The sequence below is a fragment of the Leptodactylus fuscus genome, chromosome 1 (assembly GCF_031893055.1).
Source record: "Leptodactylus fuscus isolate aLepFus1 chromosome 1, aLepFus1.hap2, whole genome shotgun sequence".
In the NCBI taxonomy this organism is placed as follows: domain Eukaryota; kingdom Metazoa; phylum Chordata; class Amphibia; order Anura; family Leptodactylidae; genus Leptodactylus; species Leptodactylus fuscus.
In genome coordinates this window covers 102,331,976-102,352,403 of record NC_134265.1, presented here as the reverse complement: position 1 = coordinate 102,352,403, position 20,428 = coordinate 102,331,976, and the positions used below count along the sequence as shown (strand labels likewise).

Below are 20,428 nucleotides of genomic sequence, written 5' to 3'. Positions count from 1 at the left end.
AACAAGTATTCAGTTTCAATGCTGCACCATCACAAGCATGATCAAACATTAATTGGTGGTCATCAAAACCAATAGGCTGTCCAGATAGATAGACATGGGGCAGATTTATAGCAACTGGTCCATATCTACCAATTACAACTTTTATTTTATCAGGGCTCTGAGTGATAAGTAGGGTTATTTGTTCTTTCAGGCGAGGTCCCCAAATTGTAAAAATGCAACGTTTCCATCACACCAAAAAAATGCGGCGTTTTACATTATCTGTTGGATGGGATGGATTCTAGCTAATGTAAATCACAGCATGTCAACTCAGATATTTGATAAATACATTTTCGGACAACCCCTTTAAAATATATCTGGTGCCCGACAAGACTGTCCTTCAGATTTACTGTAAAAACTGTTATGTGTTCTGTAAATCTCCAGTGCAAGCAAGCTGTTTTGCAAATTAGGCAGAAAGTGTAATTTCCTGTCACTTCTTGTAGGTATCGAAGGGACTAGGAATAGAGACCAGCCGGGACTCAGTAAGCATTGGACTGGTAGTGACAGAGGCCTTATTCACATGACCATTAAATTTTCATGAACCTAATGTCTTTGAAAGAAGGATGTGTTTGTCCCTTTTTTGGCTTTATTCACGTTCCATTTTTTACATGGCCATTTTAAAACCCATGAAAGTCTATGGGTGAATTCACATGTCTGTTTATAAAGCTGTAAAAACGGACAAAGATAGAATATGTCAGTTTTTTGAGGGACATGTTAAAAATGGTCTGTCAAAAAACTGACATATGAATACAAATCATAGTTTTAATATGGCAGTGTGATGGCTGTCATGTGAATAAGGTCTATAATGCTGCTTTTTAACAGTTTCTTATCCCTTTACATAGCATTTTATCCTGTGGCATAACCCCTTCAAACTGTTTATTACTTCTATCAAAATGATTATGTCTGCAATGCAAGAAAATCGCACAAAACTTCAACAAAATGAACAGCAAATCTTACATAAGCTTTGAGTGCATTATATATTATTATTTTCTTCCCGTACAAAGCAAAGCCTCAATAATCGCCCATCCTTAACTGTATCTTACCCATAAGTGATGTGTAGAGGAGACAGCAGGTAAGAGGTCCTAGATTTCAGTAAGACGTCCTCGGTAGAGGTGATTATGTTGCCTATCAAGGTGCCATCATATTCACAGCAATTAAGTACACAATGAATATATCTATTCATGTTACAACACAGCTCAATGTGTTACCTGTTCACAAATAAGCGTTTCATAAATAAAACTGATAAAGAAGAAAGTCAGAAGTGTGCAGATAAACAATACAACGCTTTCATTATAAAGTCTATAAAAGAACTGAGTTGTGTGTGATGGATTTGTCAGGGAAGGCTCGGAGCTGTCTTTCAATGTCACACAATAATCCTGCAGTGATCAGTTTAGTAATGCAGTCTATAGCGTAATATAACATTACTTTCTTCCTTGTTGTTTTGTAGATACTTAGCAGAAGATGGTCTCTAAGGCTTCTCGGCACTTACTGCCAACAGTGAACAACATTTTATCTGGAGTTGTGTCTTTGTAGTGGTGTGCTTGAAGACAAATTGGTTTCTTCAGGCTATAAAAACAAAACCATCCCTGTAGTAAGACATGGTGGAAACTTCTTAGTATTATTAAAGAGAAGACACCTTCACTTGAACTAGGGAAAGACAAACTTATGTACACAAAGGCCTCCAGTGATATTTTTTATTGGCGGTAAAACTCTTTCATAATCAGACAGCAGACAAGTCAATTCTGTTGGCTGAATTGCTGCTTTTGTCCCACGTATTCATCTTGGTTGGAGATGTATTGGCTCGATTCCCATTCATCTGAAAGGCAAAAATAAAAATCCAGAGGATGCCAATTATCACTTACGTTCAAATTCTATGATGAATTTTAGTAATAAATGAAAAATGTATTATAAACTACTGGTGATAATAGTAAACCGTGTAGTCTTTGTAACATTAAAAATTATTTCCATAACTTAAACATACGGTTTAGGTAAGGCTCTGCTAAGATTGTGTTTGAACCTTTTGTCAGAGATACAATATATATTGCACCCCAACGCAAGGCTCCAGCATACAAATATAGCAAAATTTAACTTGACATATAGGCAATGGCCATTTGTTGCCTGCTGGCTTTCATATTAAAAAAAACAAAAAAAAAAACACACGTTTTTTTTTTCACTTGGCATCTGTACATAGAAAAGCATAGTCAAATACGCTTTTCTATATCAAAACCAAAAGATATTTTGATATATATACTGCTTGACAGAGGCCAAAACACATCGAGTAGGTATTCGATCGAATACTACAGTATTCGAAATACTCGTACTCGATCGAGTACCACTCGCTGTTCGAATGTAAAAGTTCGATGCAGAACCAGCATTGATTGGCCGAATGCTATACAGTCGGCCAATCAATGCTGGTTCTTCTCCTACCTTTAGAAGTCTTCTCCGTGCAGCTTCCCCGCGGCGTCTTCCGGCTCTTCATTCACTCTGCCAGGCATCGGGCCTGGGCAGAGCCGACTGCGCATGCCCGCTTGTAGTGCGGGCATGTGCAGTCGGCTCTGCCCAGGCCCGATGCCTGGCAGAGTGAATGAAGAGCCGGAAGACGCCGCGGGGACGCTGCAAGGAGAAGACTGCATGGAGGATCCAGCCTGACCCTCACTCGTGGACTTGGTAAGTGTAATTTGATCGAACGTTGCCTACCCCTGAAACGAGCATTTTCCCCCCATAGACTATAATAGGGTTCGAGTAGTCGAATATTGAGGGGCTACTCGAAACGAATATCGAACCTCGAACATTTTACTGTTCGCTCATGTCTAGTCTATAGTTATGTTTAGAGTATACAGTGGGAGGACATATATGGATGAATGTGTTGTTTGACACAATTTGAACAGAGCGTAAAAAGGTTAAAAAAAATTCCACGAATAAAATGTGATTTTGATAGCATATTCACAGAGTATTTCTAAAATCCTGGGCTCTTATAAATGCTAACTAGCAATCTTCTAATCCATATTAGTATTGCCTTTGTTCTCATACATTATTAGTTTTTCCGCTTATTTTTTTTGTGCTCACAGTTTCTTTTTGTTCTCCATTTCATTGTTGCTGTAAGTATACCAAATATTACCGCTCTCCAATGTTTGGAAAGTGAACTCTCACAGACATATACAGTACATTGTCTTTAATAGTCCTGATAATAAACTCAAGGCATTGCAGAATATCCCATTTTCTATTATGTTTTAGTCAAAATTGAAGGTTGTTTTTTTCCCAGTATTTCATTTTTTGTAATTATTAAAGAAGGAGTCATAAACCATAGGGATTGGAAAGATATATATTAGTAGTAATTAGAATTATCTGAGCCAAATAATAGTTATACATAATACAGTATGCATGCATATTGAACTTAACAGCATCTAATATTTGTACTCACTACATCTGAGTTGAAAGGCTTTACATTGATGTTGCGAATGGAGCTACTTGTCAGGGACCACACCTTTGTTTTGTGCTTGAAAGCTGCTCTCACCTTAAGAACAGAAATTGCATTGCTATTTTCATGATACTGGTACATGAATATGGAAAGAGATAAGTAAAGATTTGCTTCTTATAATATCTTTGATGATCTAAAACACAGTCCTACAGGTTTAGTGTAAATCATGCTGTGATCATACTGTTCCGGAAATGAAAAACAGCAAGTTGAAGCGGCTGACCAGCAGGATACATTGTTTTCTAAAAATGAAATGGGTATTACTTACCTTACTGATCCTCCAATATTACCATTCCAACATTTACTGGGCTCCTGCTGGTCTCTACTTCCTGGTTCTGTCTCCCCACCCAGCCAAATCAATAGTGAAGTGGAAACCAGCAGCTACCCCATAAGCATTGTAATGACAGTAGTAGCAGTCAGTCAGTAAGGTAAATGTTTATTTTATTCTTTAAACCCATTCTGCTACTTTTACAAAATATTTTATACTGCCTGACAACTCCTATAAAGAGGACCTTTCACCACCTCCACTAATTCTAGTTCTGAGCATCTGTTAACAGGTGCTGCTCCACCGACTCCAGCGCAGTTGGAATTTTCTCCTCTCTAGCCTCCAAGTTTCCTGAGAAACAAGGGCAGTTAGTTTTGGTGTCTGATGAGCTATTTAAGCTCTGTAATGTCAAGCAGAGGGGCGTGGTTCAGAGCTCCAATCAGATGCAGCCAATGACAGAACTCAGAATCACACCCCTTGTCTGCTGCTTCCTGACACCACCTTCCTGACAGTATAGAGTCTAAATAGCATATCAGGCACCAAAACTAACAGCATTGATTACTTGGGAATGCTGTGGGCTAGAGAAAAAACTCCAACTGTGTCAGATTCAGCGGAGCAGCACTATTAATTGCTATACAAAGCTGAATTTGTTGGAGGTTTTGTCATCTCCAGCAAGTCCAGCTGAGTGGTTTCCATGATCAGAAGAAATGTAGATGTTCTACTTCTTCGCAGACTGGAAACATGATTCCTTGTTCCCTGTAGCAGAGTGTAAAGGGTACCCTCCGTGGGCAGTAGGAAAATTTTACTCTTATACATTAACAAACCCATCAACAAGACATTAAGTAGTTAAAATGACACAGAACTGAAAGAAAACCTGACAGAAACAGCTTGGGTAGTACTGTACTCAGGATATATATAAAAAATCTGACATCTGCATTAATCCAACACTAAACTCTTATCATCTCCCCGGAGATCTCTTCTGATCCATTATCTTGGCATTATAACAAATTGAATATTTATGTAAGTGCTATAAATTTTCCGCAAAGAGGAAAGTAGATAAGAAAAGCTTTGGAGAACTATCTGTAAAAAGAGTGAAATTTTTATATTTTCAACTGAAGTTAATGATATGCAACATCTGAAGGAGGCTAGGGGCTAGTTTCTAGCTTTTCCACCTACTCGTCCAGTTTCAGCAAAATGACTGAGGTGTGAAAATGCATGGGCACAATGAAATGAGGGTATAAATCTCACTGCTATTTATGACAGCCGATGTTCTAAGAGTAATGAGGATTTTATAAATTAATGTGACACTGAAAATATTAAAGGCTTTGAATGTCTATTCATTTCCTCACATAGATATGACAAGGGCAACATCTGTTTCTTTTTATGATCTATGCATCTAGCACTTAGCTTCCTGTGCATATATATAAAAAAAACTTACCTCGGAATTGAGAAGGCAATGAAATAGGAAGATGAAAAAACCCTAAAATAGACGATTGACATGTATTAGAACTATATATGTATGACAAAGCTTTATGTTAGAACTTCTAGCACATAGTATAAAACTAAGGATTCTTATTACATATTTCAACAAGATCTCAGGTGTTATCCAGAGCAACTGAAAGTGTACAATGAAAATGAGAACTAAAAATTAGTATCTCACTATGGACAGTGTTGCAGATTTTATTTCGTTTTTATGAATCATTATCTTCCCCTCAATATCCACCATAATTGCATCACCTGCTCTGATCACAAGATCTTTGTCCACCGAGGCAGGATTGATATTGCACTTGAGAAAGGGCTCCAATGCCCGGAACGCGTCGTGATGAATAAAGTTGTCTTCTATATCCATTCATTTGGGTGAGCTCTGGTTTTATTGCCTGTCCCCTGCAAGGCTGGTCCATTTCCTTTACTCGCTCAGATGTCCCTGTGACAGTGACTAGCAGCTGCCCTCCTGCACCTTATTGGGGATTTGGTTGATACATCTATTGGTTGTTGTGTCCCACACAACCGGATCAGGTGAGCAGTCACCTGTTGTCCTTTATTGTTCTCCCATATATTGAGGGTGTTATGCTAGGAACGGCTCGTTGCCGTGTTCTCTTTTTTTCTTGTCATGTCTGCTCTGATCACAGGTATTGGTCCTTTCAAACTGGTCCCCAAAGATATATATATGTATATATATATATAAAAAAAAAAAAAAAAAAGCCCACCTGTGATTTCCCCACCACCCCCATTGATTCTTCTTCTACCACAGCCCCCGCGCATAGTTGGAGTCAACAGGTTGTCATGTCAGCCTGGAGCCTTGTTAAAGCTCCCAGACCTGTGAAAAATCTCAATAGGTATAGGCTAAGTCCCCACAGGACGATACACAGCGATAAAGCGCTGCAGGAAAAAACGCGGCAGGAACACATTGCTGTTCTTCCCGCAGCGTTTTGAACAGAAAGTTCACAGAGTTTTCCTCTGTGGGCTTTCTGCTACCATTATATCTATGGGAAAGACGGTTTTGGAAATCGCAGTGTGTCCGCGCTGCAGATTGAAACACAATGTGGGCATGGGATTTGTATGAATCCCATCCATTTTGCAGATACTGTAAAACGCTGCAATTTGGAAAACATAAAAGTTATGGCCTTAGAAAGGCAGAGGGTAAGAAACGGAAATCGAAAAATAGCTGCGGCAGATGGTAAACCACTCACCATCAATAGCCAGTGTGTTAGTTAAAGACTTAAATGTACTGACATCAGAACATTACATCAATTACTTGCTGAATATCTCATTTTAAAATCAGATGTATGGGTTTATATGAACTGAAGGAAAAACAAGTCTGCTTCTTTCAGGAATGGCCACTCATGCTCCTGGGCTTTGTAAGCTATTGCATCCCGTCGACCCCATAGACAGAAATAGTAGTAGTAGTAGTAGTAGTAGTAGTAGTAGTAGTAGTAGTAGTAGTAGTAGTAGTAGTAGTAGTAGTAGTATGGACTTTCCCCACTTAGTTGTTATAAACTCTTCTTTAAAGGTTTTTTTTTTAAAAAAAAATGATTTAGTAAAATAGTTGCAAAATGTAAAGAAACTCAGCCACAAAAGTATTGAACTCCTGATGGCTAAATCTAAAGGGAACTATTCACAATTTATTGTTCTGGATCTCTCAGCAGCATTTGACCCCACCAACTCCACCTCACTATGCTCCGCTCAATTGGCCTCAGGGACACTGCTCTCTCAGTTTTCTTCCTATCCTTCTGACCGCTTATTTAACGTATCATTTGCTGTGCTGGTCTGACTTCTCCTCTTTCCCTTCCTGTTGGGGTTCCTCGGGGCTCGGTCATAGGCCTATTCCTCTCCAGCATCTACACAGCCTCCATTGGACATATCATCAGCTTTATACTGATGACAGCCAACTATATACCTCATCCTGTGATATCACCCCTGCACTACTATAGAACACCAGTGTCTCTCTGCTGTCTCTAACATCATGTCTTCTCTTTAGCTGTAACTGAATCTTTCAAAAACTGAACTTCTTGTATTCCCTCCATCTACTAATCATCCTAACCCTGATATCTATGTTTTTGTTTGCAGTTTTACTATAAGGAGGGTGCATTAAAAAAAAAAAAAAAACAGAGAAAACACATTTCATTTTTTTTTCCTTAAGCATTTTCCATTGTGTTTTTGCTGTATTTTTCTCTTCAGTTTTTCCTCTATTATTAAACACTTGTGTGTTGACATGCTTTTCTGCAGCTGTATTTTTACTATAATGTATGGGATTAGCCAGAATCCCATTCACTATGCTGGTACTATAAAATACAGTGTTATTTTCCACTGCGTTTTTGCAGCAGTCAAAAACGCTGTGTTTCTGCAATATGGTGCCTTAGCGTAACCCTAAAGCTTGGTTGTATTTGACTTAGACCTCTCCTCACTTCATGCCACTTACACCTCAAATACATCTACAGAATCAGCACTTTGGTTACTGTGGAAACAAAGACCCTCATTGTCGCTCTGATTCTCTCTCGTCTTAATTATTGCATTTCTTTACTAATTGGTCTTCCACTTACTAACATCTCTCCTCTGTTACCTGTATTGATTGCAGCCACTAGACTCATTTTTACATCAAACCACAACACAGATGTATCTACCTTGATCCAATCATTGTACTGGTTACCCATCCACCACAGAATACAATATAAAATTATCACACTCACCCGCAAATCTATCCATAGTCCTACACCTCCCTACATCCCTTCCCTTATTGTTTTCTACTACCCTAACCGTCTTCTCCATTCTGGCAATGACCTTAGACTTGTTATCCAAAAATCCCACTCCTGTCTCCAAGATTTTTCTCGAGCTGCATCAGTGATCTGGAATGCTCTACCCCACACAATTAGATTAATACCCAACTACAGCAGCTTCAAACATGCCCTATAAACACATGACCTGATCACATTGTTCTACACTTCCTCACACTAAGCGAATATTCTTATCCTAAGCTATCCTTTCTACTCTATTCCTTAGAACGTGACCCCTCCATCCTGAAGTTACACTTTCCTCTATGAACTTAGTATCTGTATATTCAGCAGGTGCCTGCCTCATACAGCTTCAGTTATATGACATTATTTATCAAAAGATGGTTGGACCATTGTACCAAACAAGCCATCTTACCTCTTGAATCTACATATTTCCTCTCAAGCAGATCTGTCACATTTGTTTTGTCACATTGTAATGTCTAATACTGTCTGTTCATGTACCCTCTTATTTGTAAAGTGTTGGAGAATATGTTGGTACCATATATTGTTGGATTATATTATTATTTCCCTGCATTTTACACTTACTGCTACATTCTATCATAATCCATTACTATATTCTATCATAACTCAAACACAAAAGGGATTCCTCATACTAAACAGCTGGCCAGACAAAGGCAAACACCAAATCGACAAACACAGGCCGCATTTAAATATCAATAGCAAAAATTTGCATCACAGTATGTGTATATATAAAAAAATATGAATTTTATTTTGAATAAATATAAAAAATAGAGTCAGCAAGGCAGATGGAATAGAGTAGTGAATACACAGATACAAATCAGGTTAGTCACACACGGACCAAAGTGTGCCACAACGTATGGATAATAATACTATTTATTGATTTACGAATATCCATACGTTGTGGCACACTTTGGTCCGTGTGTGACTACCCTGATTTGTATCTGTGTATTCACTATTCTACTCCATCTGCCTTGCTGACTCTATTTTTTATATTTATTCAAAACTAGCTGGTACCCGCGACTTCATCTGCGGTGATTGTAGAAGTGGGTATATACAGGCGGGGGTAAGGTTTTCGTACTGTGTATAAGGTATGGGATATGAAATGTAACTTTGTATCTTGTTTTTTCTGTAATTCAGAGAATATGTGAGACTTTTGTGTTGAAGCTAATTTGTATTTGAGCTGCTATACGGTGTTGTGAGAAACTTTACATAGTGACTTTGGGACAGAAGTATTTGAAGTTAACCCTTTCCCGCCGATGGCATTTTTTGATTTTCGTTTTTGACTCCCCTCCTTTTAAACCCCATAACTTTTTTATTTCTCCGCTTCCAGAGCCATATGAGGTCTTAATTTTTCCTGGGACAAATATTTCTTCATGATGCCACCATTATTTATTCTATATAAAGTACTGGGAAGCAGGGAAAAAATTCAGAATGGGGTGGATTTGAAGAAAAAATGCATTTCTGCGACTTTCTTACGGGCTTTGGTTTGACGGCGTTCAATGTGCAACCAAAATGACATGTCCCTTGTATTCTGTGCTTCGTTACGATTCTGGGGATACCACATTTATATGGTTTTATTTACATTTTGACCCCTTAAAAAAAATCCAAAACTGTGTTAAAAAATTATTTTTTGAAAAGTCGCCATATTCCAACAGCCGTAACTTTTTTATACTTGCGTGTACGGGGATGTATAGCGCGTCTTTTTTTGCGGGAACGGGTGTACTTTGTAGTTCTACCATTTTTGGGAAATGTTATTGCTTTGATCACTTTTTATTCAAATTTTTAGCAGAATCAAAACAGTGAAAAAATGGCAGTTTGGCACTTTTGACCATTTTTCCCGCTACAGCGTTTACTGAACAGGAAAAATATTTGTATAACTTTGTAGAGCGGGCGATTTAGGACGCGCGGATACCTAACATGTATGTATTTCACAGTTTTTAACTACTTTTATATGTGTTCTAGGGAAAGGGGGGTGATTTGAATTTTTAATCCTTTTTATTTATTTTTTTATATTTTTTTTACTTTTTTTAAACTTTTTTTTTTTGCATTTATTAGACCGCCTAGGGGTATTGACATGGGTGGGCGGTGTCGCGGATTGTCAGAGCGGTGGGGGTCGGCAAACATGGCTGCTTCGGAGCGTTAAAGAGCGCCTCCTAGAGAATCGTTAAGGTGAGGGGCAAAGTGGTAAAGTATATGTATATGAGATTGTGTGGGGTTAGGGGCGAGGCTGTAGAGGGCAATATAAATTTTGTGGCTTGCTATGGTCCAAAGTGTGTGAGATTGCAGAGATGGTGGTGTGATTTTGGGATTTGTGGGGGTCCTGGCACAAACGTATGTGCGCTATTGTGACGAAAAGTAGCCTATTGTTTAATCGAGTGTAATAACTATGTTTGTGGAAAATTTCAGCCAAATCGGTGGAGCGGTTTTTGCGTGATTGACCGCCAAACATCGGAACATCCAAAGGGTCTTGGGAAAAACGTATGTGCGCTATTGTGACGAAAAGTAGCCTATTGCGCAATCGAGTGTAGGGACTATGTTTGTGGAAAATTTCAGCCAAATCGGTGTAGCGGTTTTTGCGTTATTGACCGCCAAACATCCGAACATCCAAAGGGTCCTGGGAAAAACGTATGTGCACTATTGTGACGAAAAGTAGCCTATTGCGCAATCGAGTGTAGGGACTATGTTTGTGGAAAATTTCAGCCAAATCGGGGTCCAAAGTGTGTGAGATTGCAGAGATAGTGGTGTGAGTTTGGGTTTTGTGGGGGTCCTGGGAAAAACGTATGTGCGCTATTGTGACGAAAAGTAGCCTATTGCGCAATCGAGTGTAGGGACTATGTTTGTGGAAAATTTGAGCCAAATCGGTGGAGCGGTTTTTCCGTGATTGAGGAACAAACATCCGAACATGCAAACATCCAAACACACAAACCCACAAACCCACAAACTCACAAACTTTCACATTTATAATATTAATAGGATAAAATTCATATTTTTTTATATATACATACTGTGATGCAAATTTTTGCTATTGATATTTGAATGTGGCCTGTTTTTGTCGATTTGGTGTTTACATTCTATCATAATCCATAATAACGATAGCAGTAATGAATATTTACAGCAACTTTTCCTTTTTCTATGAGCAATACGGACAATAGGGACAATGTCTGGTTATTAGAGATGAGCGAACACTGTCCGGATCAGCCGATCCGAACAGCACGCACCCATAGAAATGAATGGAAGCATCTGTGACGCTGACTTTGCCGGCGGCCGTTCGGCGTCACAGGTGCTTCCATTCATTTCTATGGGTGCGTGCTGTTCGGATCGGCTGATCCGAACAGTGTTCGCTCATCTCTAATGGTTATGTGGGATCAGTAGGGAACACCTAATTGGATGAGATAGTTGTTGCCCAATTTGCAAATCTTACCTGCAAAGAGTTGAAGATGGCAAACATATATTGAAAAACTATTGAGTGTTCATTGACTGCAAGGACTCCAAAGATCCAAGAGCTTCCAAGAATTGGCAGCAGCACTGCAACAGCTTTAGCTGTTAGTCTGAAGAAATAAATCAAAATATGATAAATTATTTAGAATATATTGATATTGAATATTGTTGTTAATGTTCTTAGTTAAAAAATGTAAAAATCTTGTTAAATTTGAAGTCAGTTCAACTGTTTTTACTTAAAAATATTTGGATAATATAAGAAAGGGTCCCATGATGGCGCTGAAGAAAATTTTATGGCACTCACAAGAGCGTTTGTCCCCATTATTTATTATGTCAAACACCACAGTCTAAAGAGCCATATCAAATGAGACTGGGGGAAAATAAAACAGTAAAACACATCGAGACATTACTAAGAAGATGACAGTGGCACCAAATCAAAGCTGTTGTGCAGCTTAAAACATGCCACTGGCTGTATCTTCCTGAATGACTGTGCTCATTCACTTTTGACATTTATGGCCAAAAAGCACCCCCAATGTGGGACCAACAGTACATCACCTCTAAGATGTCTTTTGATAGAATTCAGTAGGTTTTAATATAATTTGTTTTAAACTTTATTGCCACTGCGGATATACAGTGCGTACCATTTTTCTAATATTTGGAGTACCTTCAGGATCTTTCAGTTTTGAACAGTGCATGGTCCCATAACAGACCATGAGCAGATAATGAAATAAACGATACTATAAAATTATTATAGCCAAGCATAAAAGTTTTAGAAATCATATATGTAGACAACGACAGTTTTATCGAAAACAAATCCCATTTCCCGTATCAAATCTGTTTTGGGGTTTCTGGAAAGAAACTAAACACAGTTGCGATATAATAAAAATGAAATGATCTGTTAAAGGTAGATCCTGAAACATGCTTAGTGGTTACTACTCTATCCTTACAACATTGGGATCAATGTGCAACCTTTTGAATTATTCTTTTAACTCATAATTCCGACCCAATTTACCAGATCCACTTACACACAAATTTTCCGGAGAAGAGATGTGAATCGCCATCTCACCACGGGTGACTATCCTGTACTGAAAGCATGTATACAGAACAGGACAGTAGTCCCACAGTGTGGCAGTCACTCACATAACATAGATGACTATAATGTTCTGAGACAAGGTCCGCAAATAGTGTGCAATACATGAAATAAAGACAACATACGCTCTGTATTTCATGGACTAAAGACACGGGTGTCTAGTAGGCTTTACATTGCTAAAAGTTGGAATGCAGCAACAAGCTGTTAGGATGGGGTCCCGCAGATTTGCCTTCCGGCGCACAGCGCCACCTGCGGGCCAATCCAATCCTCGTTCCCGGCGGCGTGCGGTGAAGTCTCTGGAGACTAAGACTCAGTTTTCTCCGACTGAGCATGCTCGGACTTTTTGGAGTCGCTCACAGCCTAAGTGCCAGTTCTCTCTGACTGAGCATGAGCGGTGAGGTCATGGCCACCGCCCTTATTGGGCGGGGACTTTCCTTTAAAAGGAGTGAGTCGACGCCCGCCTGGCGCTCACACTTTATCTGATACTACCAGTCCTAAAGACAGTAGTCCCAGGGAGAGTCTCCAGGGTTTAGGCAGGTGGCAGTCTAGGGTGCTAGTAGATAGACCTGTAAATCCTGAAGGACTGTCAGCTCTACACCAAGGCCTGGAGCAATAGACATTGTTCCAGCCTGTGGAGCTGCAGCAGGTGTGGTTTCCAAGTTAGCCGTGCCCGCCCTGTCTAACACCGTTGGTAGCTCCTAGCTGTCTGCAGGAGCACCCCTAGCTACTGCAGGGGATTATGTTTGTCGCTGACCTGGGGTGAGTGTTAACCCTGGGCAGCTAGCTTGTGTTTGTTTCCAACCTGTTCACATTGGGAGCTGCACTGTCCATTCACTCAGTGAGTCTAACTGGTGAACTTGTGTTGCTCCCAATTCACACTGTGCTGTACCACTGTGCTGTTGCATTTTGACATACAGCCGCCCATAGGGCCTGTGGACATAGCTGCAGTGCCTTGCAGCCCAAGAGGTTCTGCGGTTTAAAAATATTATTTTTATATAATACCCAGAACCATAACACAAGCAAATTTTCACTCATCATATATGGCTATAGTAACACTAAATGCTCCACATGGATGTGCTGAATGTGTCAAAAGAATACAAAGTATCTAACACACGTATGCCAAAAAAGTGTCGTCCTGGAATTCATCTGAGTGGCATGATGTGTCTTTTCTCAATTTACCTTTTTATCATTGTAACTAGATGTTGAGCTCCAGCTGCTAGCATTTTATGTCTGACAGTGCTAGTTGTCTCATTGTAGAATTTTGTAACTAAAGGGATGTTTACAGGGGTTGAAGTTTTCTGCTTTTATCCCTGTATTGTATTTTTGGTGGGCACCAGATGTGGCTCCATACAGCTCATAGGCCAGGGGGCCAGCTCTCAGTCCTCCTCTGATCAGGCATTTATTACCTATCCTGAGGATATCCTATAAAAAGTTTAACCCCAGACAACTCCTTAAAATTTTTACAATAATTCTGCACCTATTATGGGGTATTCTCATAATATCCCATGGACCGGAAACGCCGCGATTTGCCCGCAGCGGAGACACTGCGGGAAAAATTGCGGCATTATACAGTGCAGGTAAAGTGGATGGGATTCATGCGAATGCCATCCACACTTTGCGGAAAAGATTGCAGAGCAGACACGCTGCGATATGCAAAGTCGTTGCGGCTTTGCAAATCGCAGCATGTCAATTATTTCTACGGAAACACTGGCGGCTTTCCCGTAAATATAATGTTAAAAGAAAGTCCGCAGAGGAAAACTCTGTGAACTTTCTCTTAAAAGCGCTGTGGAAAGAACCGAAATGTGTTCACGCAGCGGTTCTTCCCGCAGTGCTTTAGTGCTGTGGATACGGCCCGTGGGGCCTTAGCCTAAAGGAGTTCTTTGGGGCTTTGAAATCGATGGCCTATATTTAGGATAGTCTGTGTTTTTGCAGGTCAATTGAGTCCTCCACAAACAAACGTGGTAAGGATAATTGATCAATGTTATGGACTCAGAATCCCTCCAACTACAACACACTGTTGATCAGTTTACTGCAGTGGGTACATCCAAATCAATGGGACTGATCTTACAGTACCTTTTCTGACTACTGGGAAGCGCAGCTGATCAGCAGTGGTGCCTGGAGTCCAACCCTACCAATCTAATATTGATAACTTGTCCTAAGGGTAAGTCATCTTTGTAATATTCATAAAATACCCCAGGGTCAGGGTCCCACGTTGCAAAAACACATTGTTTTGACCACTTTGAGAATGAAATGGTAAATAAAAGCTATGTTTTACAGTACCTGCAAAGTGCATGGGATTCTGGCTAATTCCATACATACATACAATGCTGCGATTTCAAAAATGCTAGCTTTTTCCACATAGGTATAATAGAAGCAGAAAGTACACAAAGGAAAACTTTGGACTTTTTGTGAAAAATGCTGCGAAAAAAAACTCAATACATTTCCACTGAAGTCTTTTCCACAGCGATTTTTTAGATTCGGCTCACTACGTTGAGCCGTAACCTTAATGACTTTCTGAATCTAAACTGAGTTTGTTGCTACCAGCAGCTCAAGAATGAGCATTGTATAATCTGGAAATTGATACCAAAAGCAAATCATGTTTCCAGACTATGTTTATTTCTAAGTTCGCTTCCTTCACACTACACAGCTGGGTGGTATGGATAAAAATCACATATAGTGTTCATTAAAACTCCTGCATGCATCTGACAAAGGCAAAGGAGTGAGGAATCCCATATATTGCCTATAAAATAAGGCCTATTGTATTTTGCAATACACTAAAACATACAAACAGCTCCCATAATATTTTCCCCAGAAGACATCAGTTCCATTGAATCCCTGAGATTAACTCTGTGTCTCCTGACCTTACTCGAGGAAACATGGCTCCACACTACAGAGGGAAATAAACACAATTCCATTGACAGGCATGGAAAAACATAAAGCAGAGGTTCTTGTGATATGCTTATCTCCCTCTGGGGCTTTAAAGAAAGCAAGCAATTGCAGCATCGGCATCTAGCATCCACATGCCTGTTGCTATATTTCTCTCAGCCAGAGGTAGCATATTAGCACAAGAGAAAAATGACCTGAGCTATTTATTAAGACATTCATTTTTTCCTTGCATCAGCTTCCATTATTCACTCTATGATCAAAGCGAAGGCAAAGTAAATAAAACAAGAAAAGAAACATCACTGTATTACTAAAGGAGAAAGTTTATAATGCCATAAAGCAAACAGCCCAGCTAAGTCAATGCTTCCTGTTATTTCTATTTTCCAATTTCTGTCTCTCTCCAGACAATCTGTCAGTCCCATGAAGCTGCGGAAGATTGATCGCTCTAGTGGAAATTAGCCCAAGCTCCCATTACTTCAAGAAAGCAAATTGTATTACTTCTCAAAACAATCCCATAAGTCACAATGGAGATTCGGTGATGATATGGGTAAGTTGGATGCACACAATATGCCTGACCTCAAGTTCACAACTTATAGGAGTTTTAGACAAGGACGAACAAAAAATGTTTAGTGAAGATTCTTCCATGGAACTACCATGTATAATACCTCAATACTCTGAAGAGTAACCAATAGATGAGGCCATGTATCAACACAATTGAATGAATTATCAATATGACTAAATTAAAAATGGCCCCATTCCCCCTTCCTGAATCTGAATAATTGGCCTACATTGTTTCCTACAACATTCTGCAATACACCATACTGTATTGGTACACCATTCATACACCCAGAGTGATATTATCACCACAATGTGTACACGTGTACTCATTCACAGTCGTACACGTGAGCGCTGCGGACAGCTCCCGAACACTTCCCATTCACTTCAATGGGAGCACTCGTAACGCCGGCATTATAAGCGCTCCCATTGAAGTGAATGGGAAGTGTTCGGGAGCCGTCCGCAGTGCTCTTGTGTACGACTGTGAATAAGTATTTTTACAAGCATGGCGTAACTCTGTGTGCATGCAGCCTAATTTGATCAGTTTATACACTGTCTGACATCAGTAGAATAACAGGGCAGTCACCATGTTACTGTACCATAAGACCAAGTAGAACTGTGTCATCCTTCAAAGACCAAACGTTCATATATATATATATATATATATATATATATATATATATATATATATATTGGATACCCTGGTCTAATTGGGTATCAGAACATAAATACAAATAAGCCGGCTGCCTTGGAAAGGATCTTACACATAATACAGAGAGGTAAATGGCGAGTGGATAATTACAACCTATTTCAATACATTTTTCAAAGCTATGGCAGCACTTTTTCCACAGGAACATAAAATTACTTGGAAGGTTGGCAAGTGCACCATGAATATACTTTTGTCCTGTGGCCAAATATAATGACTTGTCTTTCTGCAGCATCCTGACTTGTCTCATTCTTGGCTTGTCATTGTTAATGGACAGATAGAGAGATGGCTGAGTCAGCCTCTGCCAGGACACAAATAAGTCTGACTTACCCATTCCTTTCCAAATGTCACTGTGTTACTGTACAGAGTCTATAAATCTAGCTGGCTCACGCAGCAGCCTAGATCTTCCCCCACACTGCCAGCACTGTCTGATTATTGGGGATTATTACTGACATTTCATGAGTAGAAATGAAACGAACATGAAGAATCAACACAGTGAAAATCCTCATTATGTCACGTCTTGTAACTCACAGGGCTGTGTACGGCTAGAGCTCAGATAGGTGTTACCTTTCAGTGATTATATCAGTTAAAGTACTCAGCATCCTGCCTAAGGTTATCTATAAACTCAAGAGCAGATGAAGGTCTGTATATTAAGATAGTAGCTTTGTAAAAGGAACAATGACTAATATAATGTAGACTTAACCCCACTGATGCATCACATAACCAAAGCCTATCAATCCACACAACCAACACATCTCTGCACTTGGAAACAATGCAATATTGAATTGTGTATGTGATGTCATCAGAATACTTGACAACGGTCCTATCAGAGCTGATGCTGGTCAGAAGTGTAGACGAAAAGAAAAATAATCTATGAACACACTAATCCTGTAGATGACAAATTGCGAATATGTAGCAAAGTTTAACTTGACACTTAACACATTAACTACACTGTGGCACAGAACTTTAGCTCAATCTTGTCAAAGGCTTTTATTGTATTTTCTAATAAGACATCATGCAGCAGCAACTTAGTGTCAGGTTTGCTACATCTGTTATTTGTCAATCCACTAGACTGCCAGGGATAATTATTAAACCCCTAGACCAATAGGGATAATATTTACTTAGCTGCTGCTTTTTCAGTACATTAATAATTCATATTGTAACAGATATAAATGTAGTAACCGTCAATGACAATCACAATCGATAGTAAAAGCATTGTCTATCTCATTCTTCCCACCCCCACTGCTGTCACAGTCCAGAGATAATAAACACAGTGATATCACAGTCCAGAGCAAGAATAATAAAGTGTCACTGTTGGGGCAGAATGAACCATAGCAGAGATGCCACTGCTAGAAGTCCTCTATAACCTGACCACATGGCACTGTTAGGCTGGGGCCTCACGTGGCTTAAACATAATAGTTTGTCCATGAAGGAAATACCGATGAAGAAAACTCAGCATTTTAACGTAACTGCAAGGTTGATGGGATTGTATCAAATCCCATCCACACCTTGAAGAAAAAATATGCTCAGTGGACACGCTGTAATATCTAAAACTGTTGCGGTTTAAGAAATCACAGCATGTCAATAATACCTAGAGAAACACCAGTGGTTTCCTTATAGGTATAATGGAAGCAGAAAGTCTGCAGACGTCTGCAGAATATCTGTGAAAAGCGATGCAGGAAAAACCACAACCCAGAATATTACAAATTACCCTCTGTGATTGGCATATTGGCATTATAAAAGTAAGGGTGCATTCACACTGAGTAAACGCTAGCTTATTTTGTAGAGTAAAATTACACTTGTAAATTTTGCTATCCCATTGACTTCAATGACATTTTACAGGCGTATTTTTTACAGGCGTATTTTTACACTTGTAAAAAAATATCATTGAAGTCAATGGGATAGCAAAATTTACAAGTGTAATTTTACTCTACAAAATAAGCTAGCGTTTACTCAGTGTGAATGCACCCTAAGAGAAATAAATACTAAATATTATTTTCTATTATTTCTTGGACGGACATTTTAGGACCCCGGAACCAATTACTAGTTTTTGAAAGGGTTACTGGCTCAAGCTCCAATAAACATGTACAGGAACATATACAATATAACGTACAGTAAGGTTCCTGGCTTGTTCCATTATTGCTGTATCAATATTCTCTCACTATATGCAGAGGCCTGGCTGGTTGGAAATTGCTGCTTGAAAAATAAGTAATCAATGAAGCCCTACAACAAAATAGAGCGCCGGAGTTTGAGTTTATTATTTGGCAGCCAATTCGATCCCGATGTAGTCATGTGCAAAAAATGGATATTTAATTGCAGTTTTTAAAGTTGATAAAAAAGTACATATTCCCGGAGGCCGTATTGATGAGCATCGGCTCCAGCTCCGGCAATCAACAACTTCTCTATTACTTGAAGCCGTAAAGTCATTTCTAACAGCAAGAAATAGAAAAAGGATAGATGGCACCTTGTATAACACATACTGTGCTCTGGTCCTGTGTGACCTCAAACTGTAGGCACAGCAATGAGATGGATTCATGCTAACAGAATTAGATCACTTTTACAATCTGTGACTCTGGTAACACAGATACCTACTGATGCAGGAAACATTAGAAGGTGAGATGCTTTCACCTTATAGCCATTTCACATTAAAGCAGTCTCATTGCTGTCTGGCAGGGCTCATTGATAACTGCTGTTCTAATGCTCCATGATGTGACTTACATTATGAATTACCACATACAGAACTGCTTTTAAAGTCGAGATGACTAGATTGTGGAGAATCAAAGGACACATCTGACCGGCCCATAAAGTAAGACATGTAAACGAGAAAAAGAGAAATGTGGTCTTCTCCCGGGATTATGACTGCGGATTGGGACCTTGCTGAAGTATTTACAGTGCGATGCCCTTGTCTGAGTGCATGAGCCTACACTGATATAACAAAGACTGTGCCCTAGTATGATTGCGTACAATGAATACCCTGTAGGTTAGCAGTGAGGGAAAGAGGGTCCAATAACATATTACTAACAGCAAAGGTTGCGTCATGTTAAACTGACCATACACATAAGATATTTGCAGATTCATCTTATTTTAGTAGCATCGGCTCTTACCCCTTGTTGTCATCTGCATTTGGTAATCCATTTGGGGAATCCGCATGGGGACCCTCCACGAATGGAATACCAAATGCATTGGCAAGCGGTGTGCAGTGAAAGCACACGGATTCCATAGACTGTAATGGTGTCCGTGTGCTCGCCGCATGCTGCCCGTACAAATCATGCACACATGAAAGTAGATCACAAAATACTTTTCTGTCCGCATGTTCCATGTGGACACCATGCGGAGAGCACATGAACCCCATTATAGTTTATGGGGTCCGTGTGCTTTCACTGCACACCACTTGCAAATGCTTTCAATAGTCCATTCGGGGGGGCCCCATGCAGATTCCCCAAATGGATTACCAAATGCTGACTTGAACGAGGGGTTAAACTTATGTGTATGACCACCACAGACATCAGATTCTCAGTAGATTTCACCAATTTTATCTGAATCTACCAAAAATCTGCAGATACATATCTTAAGAATGTGGCCAGCTTTAATAGTTTGGTTTTATACATATATCTAGGGTTGTATGAGAGACAATGTAGCAAATCATTTGTTAAACAGAAACCACATAGCACTTACCCTTTTACCTTACTTTGTGCCATATGGGCAGGATACAATTTTAGCCACAATGTTT

The 20,428-nt window shown here is 39.5% G+C and overlaps 1 protein-coding gene across 1 annotated transcript in view; it reads right to left on the bottom strand.

The window, feature by feature from the left end:
• Window positions 1-1,720: 1,720 nt before the first annotated feature.
• The window catches only part of ADGRD1 (adhesion G protein-coupled receptor D1), a 550,408-nt gene continuing 531,700 nt past the window's right edge, over window positions 1,721-20,428 (bottom strand). Inside the window, exons 22-25 of the mRNA XM_075274895.1 lie at window positions 11,448-11,574; window positions 5,215-5,256; window positions 3,458-3,550; window positions 1,721-1,852 (exon numbers count right to left, since the gene is read on the bottom strand). Of these exons, the coding sequence (XP_075130996.1) occupies window positions 1,757-1,852; window positions 3,458-3,550; window positions 5,215-5,256; window positions 11,448-11,574 (358 nt within the window). The 3' untranslated portion in view covers window positions 1,721-1,756. The remainder of the gene's footprint in view (window positions 1,853-3,457; window positions 3,551-5,214; window positions 5,257-11,447; window positions 11,575-20,428) is intronic.